The sequence below is a fragment of the Tribolium madens genome, unplaced genomic scaffold (assembly GCF_015345945.1).
Source record: "Tribolium madens isolate multiple individuals breed KSU strain unplaced genomic scaffold, Tmad_KSU_1.1 Scaffold_71;HRSCAF=194;Tcas5.2_LG6, whole genome shotgun sequence".
In the NCBI taxonomy this organism is placed as follows: Eukaryota; Metazoa; Arthropoda; class Insecta; order Coleoptera; family Tenebrionidae; genus Tribolium; species Tribolium madens.
This window is the reverse complement of record NW_025401041.1, coordinates 8,154,286-8,163,831: the sequence shown is the minus strand read 5'-3', so window position 1 is coordinate 8,163,831 and position 9,546 is coordinate 8,154,286. Positions and strand designations below refer to the sequence as shown.

General features: G+C 32.4%; 1 protein-coding gene across 2 annotated transcripts in view; it reads left to right on the top strand.

Moving 5' to 3' along the window:
- The window catches only part of LOC123009072 (fasciclin-3), a 113,261-nt gene extending 108,726 nt beyond the window's left edge, over nucleotides 1-4,535 (top strand). The window contains exons 2-8 of one of the 2 annotated variants that reach the window (XM_044405191.1): nucleotides 869-1,174; nucleotides 1,232-1,564; nucleotides 1,611-1,795; nucleotides 1,862-2,003; nucleotides 2,899-3,012; nucleotides 3,870-3,900; nucleotides 4,134-4,535. In XM_044405191.1, coding sequence (XP_044261126.1) covers nucleotides 869-1,174; nucleotides 1,232-1,564; nucleotides 1,611-1,795; nucleotides 1,862-2,003; nucleotides 2,899-3,012; nucleotides 3,870-3,900; nucleotides 4,134-4,413 — 1,391 coding nt within the window. In that variant the 3' untranslated portion in view covers nucleotides 4,414-4,535. Of the gene's footprint in view, nucleotides 1-868; nucleotides 1,175-1,231; nucleotides 1,565-1,610; nucleotides 1,796-1,861; nucleotides 2,004-2,898; nucleotides 3,013-3,126; nucleotides 3,774-3,869; nucleotides 3,901-4,133 lie in introns of those variants that run through there. The other variant, XM_044405192.1, reaches the window with a different exon arrangement.
- The last annotated feature ends 5,011 nt before the right edge of the window (nucleotides 4,536-9,546 follow it).

Genomic DNA, 9,546 nt, shown 5'->3' with positions numbered 1-9,546 from the left:
TAGCCAACGTAAAAATTTTTGTCATTATTGATGCGATTAAATTTGGACTGAATGACATTAATTGACACTTTTTGTGTGAATCAGCCTTTAAATTAAAAATGCATTTAGACTTATACAACCTACTTGATGCACATTAATATGAAAAAAATAAATTAACAATGATGGGAAGCAATATTGTTTATTAAATACAAATGTCACAATTTTAATATCAATAATTCAGTGTTCCTAATAACCACACAATTTAAAATTTGATTTTCGTTTCATATGTACCGTTATTCAATGTTGCCAACATAATTTCAAAGTCACAGCCACCTGATCAATTTTTTTTGAAACCTATTATTATTAATAAAAAAAGAAAAAATGTCCAAAAAAACAACAGGTTTTGTTATTGTTTGTCATATGTTTAGAAAAAGCACCCCCAATTGCTACGCCACTGACCTTGGCGAAAAGATGCAATCAGAGCCATCTAAAACAGCGTGACCTAATTTTAATTCCAGACAATCACAGGTCAGTGACCCTTGAAAGTTATTGTAAACACAAAAATAAACTAAAAGAGAACTAGATTTGGCCTAATTACCTTAATGAGTCCCCTTTCTTCTCCTCTTGACCCCCACAGTCTCTTCACAACTGATTTAAATTGAAAACAATACGTCCCTAACCACACTTTATTTGTAAAATTTCACTCAATTTTAATTAATTCATTTGAATTGTAACGTTTTTTGACGTCGGTGAATAGTTTAAAGTCCCGAAATTAACTTTTTTTAACGTTTGAAAACGACGCCACCACTACAGCGCATCCACCATTTTGAGACTGTTGGTACTACTGACTGTCAAATGCGCGAAATTCAAACTTGTTTTGTTTTTTCAGGTGCCCAAGTTGAGGTAGAGCCCCGGGAAGTCCTAGTCCTTCCTGGAAGTAATGTCACTGTTATGTGTCGAGTGGGCGTACCCCTCCAGTACTGTCGTGTGGAAATCCCCGGGATGCAACCCTTGAATCTTAATTCAAAATTATCAAATAATGACGTGGCCTACTATGGGGCAGGCCTGCCTGCTGGACAATGTGGTTTTCGGATAAATCAAGTGACTGAGAGAAACAACGGAATGATTAAATGTACCTTGGGTATAGAAACGGAACCCATGGAGTCCATTGGAATGGTACAACTCATCGTAGCGAGTGAGTGAAAAAATTCTTACAAGTCAAATGATTTTCTCTGTTTGTGACAATTTTTAGAAGCCCCAAGACTACCAGAATTGGATTTGAGTCGAGGCACTGACTCTGTCAACATCTACAAGATTAATGATGTCCTCCAAGCCTCGTGTATAGTCAAAGATGGCCGACCTGTAGCCAACATTTCATGGTATCTTGATAATGAACCACTCTACAGCAACGATCTTAGTATGCCAACTGTGATCGATTTAGCCAAAGAGAATCTCCAATCAAAAGTCCAGAATTTGACACGTGTCCTACAGGCGTCCGACAATGGCAAACATCTACGATGTGTGGCTTTTCATCCCGCCTACCCGGATGGGAGAGCCGAAACGGCACGCCAACTCGATGTTAAATGTGAGGTTAGACTTGTGAAAAATTTTCATTGATTTTGGATTTTTAGTCGCACCGTTGCCACAAGGGGAGATTGACAAGTTTGGGTATATCATAGGGGAGGCTGGGCTAATCACGGTGGTGGTCGAGGCCAACCCCAAGCCCATCATCGAGTGGGACATCGGCGGGGAGAGGATCAGGGAGAGGGAGAATGACCACACGGGGCGATTGGAGGCAGAACCCATCAAGGATATGGTACTTTTTTATTTTAATCCATACCCGACAATCTTTTTCTAACACCTTGTATTTCAAAAATTACAGGGAAATGGACGCTACGATGTCAGTTTGAGGATCGCAGCTATAAATAAACATGACACTGAAAAAACGTACTATTTGAGGACTTACAACGACATGGGAAGTACCGATTACACCATCAAAATTTCGACAAGTCCAGAACCGGAAGGTAAGAATGGACTCAACTACCGGGTGACTATAAATGATTGTCAATTTTGGTGTCAAGCAGCCTTGATTTTCAAATTCAAACGTCAAACTTTACGATTACAAATAATTCAGTGTTGCCAATTTTAATAATAATACAGGGTGTTCCGTCTAAACCCCACATTAAAAGTATTGGGAGTTCGAATAATTATACTTATTTGAAAATTGGTACATAGCCATAATCCATTAAATCCTTCTAAATGAAAATATTTTTAAAATGGCGGCACTTCCGGTTATACCGGAAGTCGTTCTCAACTTTCTTATTTTAAATAGAAAGCTATATTTTTTATTGCGTTTTTAGATTAATCGGGTTATTTTAAGGAAGTTTTCATCAGCTTTCCCTATACCTAAATTTAGCCATTTTTGATATATTTAGAGTTTTTCAAAAATTTTTGCATTTGCACCTTCCAATTTAAAAATCGGTAACTCTGCTATTTTTTAAAATTTTGAATTCGTTTTTTTGGCGTTTGAAAGAGAAAGTTTAGATCTTTCTTCCGGTGTTTTCAAATTTTGAAAAAAAATTAACAAACCCTAAAATTTTAAGCTTACTTGTGTAATAATTCAAATACCCATAACTCAATTTTTCCAAATGAAATACCCCAATTTTTATTTGACTAAATGGAAGAGAATTTAATTCTCTTATTATTAACATTCCCTAAACCTAGATTTAATAATTTTTAAGTTATGGTTACTTTTTGTTTTTTTCTTCAATTTTGTATTATTTAATTTCGTAAATTATAAAGTGAATATCTTTTTTATGCTGCTTAGGCTTTCACAAATTTTTGCACCAAACCAAACTGTACGGTAAGCCCCCTTTCGCGCCCCCCTTCTCCCCCTTTCTAATTTTGTCTCTCCCCCAGGTCTCGAGCTCGGTATTGGGGGCATAATCGGCATTATTGTTGCCATCCTGGTGATCCTCCTCGTGGTTTTCCTCCTCGTCTTCGCCAAAGTGACTGGTCGGTGGTGTTTCAGCGGTAAGTTTACTTCCCTCCCTCCTCCAAGGCTGCAATTAATTGTCGTGATTGAGTCCCCCCCCCGCATGGGTGTTTGCATGTCTCCGCGTGGCCTTTTAGCTTGTATTTTTATAGATGGCGCCACGGTGATCGACTACACAACCGGTGACAGCAGCCATCACGTGACTGTGGATGGAGTGAGTGGGGATGGAGTTGATAATCCGCACCACCAGGTGTCGCAAGAGTACATCAATGGGAATGATGTGAAGAAAGATGAGAAAAAGATTGATACTGCGGTGTAATTTAGGGACTTTTATGCGAATTTTGTGTTGGTACGACTGCTGTAGATTAGGTTTTCCCCCCTGATTCTCAATGTGTAAATATTGTCGTGATTTTTGTGACAATGGGGCGCACTCTATGACCCTAATAATACTCAATTGTTTCAATTTTTACTGCCATATTGCAATCAAAATGAGGGGTGAGGTTGGCAACGCTGCGCTGAAACATTCCATATATTTTTATAATTTTAGTGTATATTTTATTGTAATATAAGACAATAATTAGTTTATTTTTTTACCTAATTTAATTCTCATCATGTCTCTATTTATTCTCCCATTCTCGGATTATTTATATACATTCTTAGGAATTTTTTCAAGTGTTACGAACGCTGTTTAAAATAATTATATATTTAAGAGATAAAACTGATATTAATGTAAAAATTTTGTATGTTATATGTACTTAAATATTTAGAAATAAGTTGACCGATAATTATAAAATTGTTTTATAAATAAAATTATATGAGAGAATTTCGTTTCAGTCACCTCAATTAGTTGCAGTCGAGCGTAACCACAATTTAATCACACTTTTATTCATTACAGAGGGCCAAGACCCGAAAAACATCGGCGAATCGTGAGTATTTCCCCCACTGTTGTGGCCACGACTTGATCGACATGGTACACAAATCTCAATGACATTACTTTACAAACACCAAAATCCCCGTTTCCCTAACATTTAACCTCTGTAAACCAGTCCCCAGTGTCACCAACCGAACAAAACACACTTTTGCCAACTTTCAACACAAATTGTCACTGGAATAAAGCCGTACCATGTCGATAAAATCGCGCACGACTCATTTTTTCCAGAAGTGACACCGAAAGTGCCGACGTCCGCCACCAGAGGTTCCCACCGATCAAACTGACTCAATTTTTCAAAAAAACCAAGGACAAGGGCGCATCAAGTGACGAAATAGAGCCGAAAAGGGCCGATGATGAGGTTGGAACCTCCGAAGATCCAAAAGAGGGGTTAGTTTACGCAGAATTGGACCTAGTGAGCCCCACAAGTGTCAAACCACTTGTCAAAGATGACAATGAGAAGACCGAATATGCGGAAATTGTCTACACGCCACAAGACAAGGCGACGTAACGATAATTTTTGTACAAATTTTTCATGTTTAGGTTAGATGCACTGAGATTCGTCCTTAGATTAAGAGATTTTATACACGATGTACTTATTTTTTACGGTTTTTAATAAAGTTCAAACTGGAATTGGACGTTTTATTGGGTGAAAGGGGCAATTTGAGCGTTTAAGTTTACAGCCGATGTTAAAGAAACCTGTAATTAGTTTATACTCCTATAAAGCGTTTTAATTGTAATTTAATTAATTTACAATGCGGGGCTTTGGTAATAAGATTTCTTTGTCTTTGCGAAAGTCGTAAAATACAACATTTTATGTTTAAACTTCTCATTTGTAATTCAGAGAAAAATCTTCACTTTTATGGTGGGATTGTTGAGTTTATGGTCTCATTTTACTAGAAAATGCTGTCGTATTCTAAAAAGTGTCTTCTATAAAAATTACAAAAACTTGAGCAGACTAAAATTTTTCTAACTTTATTTAAAAAAAATGTTTTAAAACCAATTTTTATCATCTACCTCACTCTTGAAAATAAAAGTTTAATTACAAAAAAGTGTCTAAACAATTTAATAATAATTGTAAAACTCGAAATTTTTGAGAAATAAAACAACCTAAAATTTTAAGTGCAAAAAAACAAGACAACATCTTGTAAAAATCTTTCATATTTTTGAGACATTTGGTGAATTTTTTTCGGCTTATTTTAGAGGAAATTTTACAAAATCATTTCGTTTCTGACTCCAAAACGTGCTAAAACGCTAAAAAAAATTAGAAAATAGTGTCATTTTCGGCCTAATTTAGTGATTTTAAGGCTTTGTGTATCTCAAAAGGTACTTGAATATTCAAAGAAGGCAACAATAACACTATTTTTCACTTAATTTCATGATGTTTTGGTTTATTTTTGAGTTATCTGCAATTTTTTTAGATTTTATTAAAAAAAACTTGTAAAATTGTATTTTATTGGAATAGTATTTAATTGGAAAAATTTATGGATTATATACTACGGTTTTTGTTAATTATGTTGTTTTAGATTTAATTTCTCCACTTACGAGTAAACGAAAATAAATTTAGTGATTTTTGGGCCCAATTAACAGAATTTTTGCGAAAAAAAAGGTTTTTAGCTCGAATATTTATTCAAAAAGGCAACAAGAACACAATTTTCGGTTTTGTTCAGTGATTTTTCGGATTATTTTTGATCACATTAGGTCGTTTCTGAGTAAAAAACTTTTAAAAACGATTGAAAAAGGTAAAAATTGAGTAATTTTTTACTTAATTGATCATTTTTCTGATTATTTCTAAGAAATTTCGTGAAATAATTGCATTTTGTCTGAAGAATGTCTAATTTAGTGTTTTTTTTTGCTCAGTTTATGTCAAAAACGAAAAAGAAAACAATAACAGCATTTTCGACAAAATTTGATAGTTTTTCAATTTTTTTTGCTAAAAGATTTATTTTTGCGAAAACCTTGCAAAAATTGCGTTTTTGGGCAAAAAACAAACAAAAACGACCTGAAAAATGGTGTCATTTTTGGGCTAATTTAATGATTTTTGGGCCCCGTTAAAAGAATTATTGCAAAAAAATAAAAAATAAAGCAAAAATAGCGTTATTTTCGAGGAAAGTTGGTGATTTTTCATTCCGGTTAAAGGAATATCGTAAAAAAAACTGAATTTTTAACGTCTAATGCCAATAACTCCGGACTTATTAGCGATAACTTCTTATATTTGGTACCATTGGAAAGAGAATTTAATTTTCTATCATATAAAAAAAGTTCAGTGTTCTACGATAAATAGTTATCGAGAAAATTTCTGATAAACTCAAAAATATCAAAAATATAAATTCGACTATAAGTTTAAAACTATTACGAAAATGTGTGGTTGGAAAGTTCCTTTTTTTAATTATGCAAATTCAGAATTAGCGTCATTTTAATTTATTCTCACAAACAACAATTTTTTAACGAAAAATATAGTTCATTGTATTTTAAATGTTATTTGTTGAATACAATTTGAATAAATAAGAGGATTTGATACAATTGTTTACTAGTTACCAGAGAGGGTAAAATTATTTTGCTTAGAATTCCAATTTTTGGTATTAAAAAATTAAAGCCTTAAGTAAAAGAAAAAGGAAAGGAATATAACAGAAAAAAGGAAGGATATCACAATAACAAACAGTTTTAAAGATCGAATAAAATTATCTAAGTCGCCATTTGTCTTATTTACGGTTTAATTGGAGTAATTAGAAGATGAAAAAAGTATCAGGAAAACGCTCAACGGTAGTAAATAATAATTAAGAAATAACAATTTGATTTATTAAACATACCTAACTTATATTTCAAGTTTTAAAAGCATTGGATATTTATTTGTCCACTTACCGTTATTTACAATTAAAAACTGTCATAAATCACACCATTTTTGTAATTTTCTTCTAAGATTTCCTATGATAATTATTGGAGAGAAAAAAACGGAAACAACAAAACAAAATCCAGTTCGAGTACCGGAAAAACCAGAAAAACAGATCGAACCGTAAATAATAATATTTATTTGTTTCACAGAATCGTTCGATTGGTAGTAATTTACCTATCGTCAATAATTTAATTAGAATTAGTACTTAAAAGCACGTGCATCTAATGCAACAAACATGTCATAATTAGGGACATAATAACCCGCTTTCGGCCTTTCAAGGAAACGAGTTTCCAGTAATTTTCACGCACAAAAATGTGCTCATTTTCTCCCGACTTTTATCTTGTTTATTATTTCTGTGTAATAAAATCCTAATTTCTTGCGATAATACAAAAGCAAGGCCGGCATTTTTGCGCTTATTTTTACAAATATCTCAAACAGACTTCCGTCACTAATGATTCCTAATTATTTTAATGGATTATGGAGGAAGTTTTTTGCGAGATTTTAATCGTTGCTTTTTGTTTTTGCACTGACGTCAATGGTTCTCTCGGAAAATCTCATCGAAGTCGGCGACTTTTGGACCCATTGACTGATCAATGTCAAATTAAAAGTTAAACTTTTACGACTTGTTTAATCGGTATTTAATTTTTTTCGGACAAAAGCCGATAAACGCACCTGTTGCGCATTTTCTTATTTCTCTTTATGTTTTTTATCTATTTTTTACACTTTTTGGTGACTATATTTTACTCTCTGTGTTGTGTGTTTTTGTCTTGTGAAAACTCATTAAAACAAGCTAGTTTTTTAAAAATTTAATGGAAAACTTAAAATTTTATCCAGTGTTTGTAAAGAAAATGGCAAGGCGAAAGACTTATTGACAATTTGTATAATTACAAAAAATACAGGGTGGCCCAATGAAAACGAACCACCTCTAATATTTCAGAAACTAAAAAGATTTTGCAAAAACTCCAAAACAAGTCAATTTTGTTTCCGAGGGGGACATTTTTTGGCGTAATTTTTAAAGCACTCCCGGTAACCCCCTAACCCCCACGTACCCCAACTTTAAAAATTTAAATGACACTACCCCTATTGTTGCACACCAAATGAAAGCTATTTTAACAAGCTTTTCAAGACTTTTTACCAAAATTAAATCAGACCATCCATTCATGAGATACAGGATGTTCTACAAACACGAACCAAAACAGATTAATTTTGTGTTTAAAAGGGACATTTTTGACGCAATAAAAGCACCCCCATTAACCCTTTAACTTCCTCCACCCCAATTTCGTAATCTCAAATGACACCGACTCACTCAAAATGTTCTTTCATTTTTTTTTTCTATAGTTGAATATAAGATATCCGCAAAAAGTAATGTTTCTTATTAGTAATTTCTTCTAATAAAACTATTAAAATAAATTGCAAAAAACTTGTTATAGTTATTATTGAAGCTGTGACAAACTTATGTGTCTTTATTGGGTGATGTACCTAAAAAATAGAAATCGTTCTTGAGCTTCTTTTATGAATGTATAGAAATCATTTTATTTTGGAAAAAAGCTTTTAAAAAGCATTTAAAAAGTGTTTTTATTTTATGTATTACTACATCTTTTTTAAGTGTAATTTATAAAGTGTAAGATATATTTCAGAAAAAGTTAATTGTAATTTAGATTAGGCAATTGTATTTCAGAAAGTGTTAATTGTAATTCAGAGTTTGTCATTTGTAATTGAAAATTCGTCAATTGTAATTCAGAATTCGTTATTTTCATTTGAAAATTACATTATAAAAATTTTTTTGAAAATAAAATATTTTATTTATTTTGTAAAATACCAAGTTTATGTAATTCCTTAATTCTGGAAATAAAATTATTCATGTTTATGTGTAACTTCATTTTGAGATAACAGTAAATTACTCATCTGAATTACAACTGATATTTTCTGGATTACATGTAACATGAAAGTGAACTTATTTACTGTTCTGAATTCTATGTAATGGTTTCTAAATTACAATTAATACTTTCTGAAACACAATTGACTGATCTGAATTCCAATTTATGCTTTCTGAAATTACATTAACTAATCTGAATTACATCGTGGTTTCTGAAACTCATTTTACTCTTCAGAATTACAATTAACACTTTCTGAAACTAAATTGACTAATCTGAATTACATGTGATGGTTTTTGAATTACACTTCAAAAAGGTCTAGTGTATTAGTGCTATTTGACATTTTAGAGTTAACTGGTAGAGGTTGAAGGGTTACTGGGGGTGTTTTTAAAATTTCGTCAAAAAATGTCCCTCTTAAAAATAAAATTAGGGTGTTTTTTTAGAACACCCTATATCTCATGAATGGATGGTCTGATTCAATTTTGGTAAAAAGTTTTGAAAACCTTGCTAAAACAGCTTTCATTTGATGTGCCACAAGAAGGGTAATGTCATTAAACTTTTTAAAGTTGGGGTTCGTGGGGGTTAGGGGGTTACTGAGGGTAAAAAAAAATTGACCTGTTTTGGCGTTTTTGCAAAATCTTTTTAGTTTCTGAGATATTCAGGGTTACTTGTTTTCATTGGGTCACCCTGTATAATATTCTAGTAAATTATGCCAATATTTACAAACACTCATGTTCATTTTATTTATTATGTTTTCACTTTTCGCTTTTTCTTTCTTTAATTTTGCTAATTTGTATTTGGGAAAATAGCTATTTTTTTACTTTATTTATTCATTTTGAATTGTTGTTTTCTGAATTAACCTTTTTTATTTTTTATT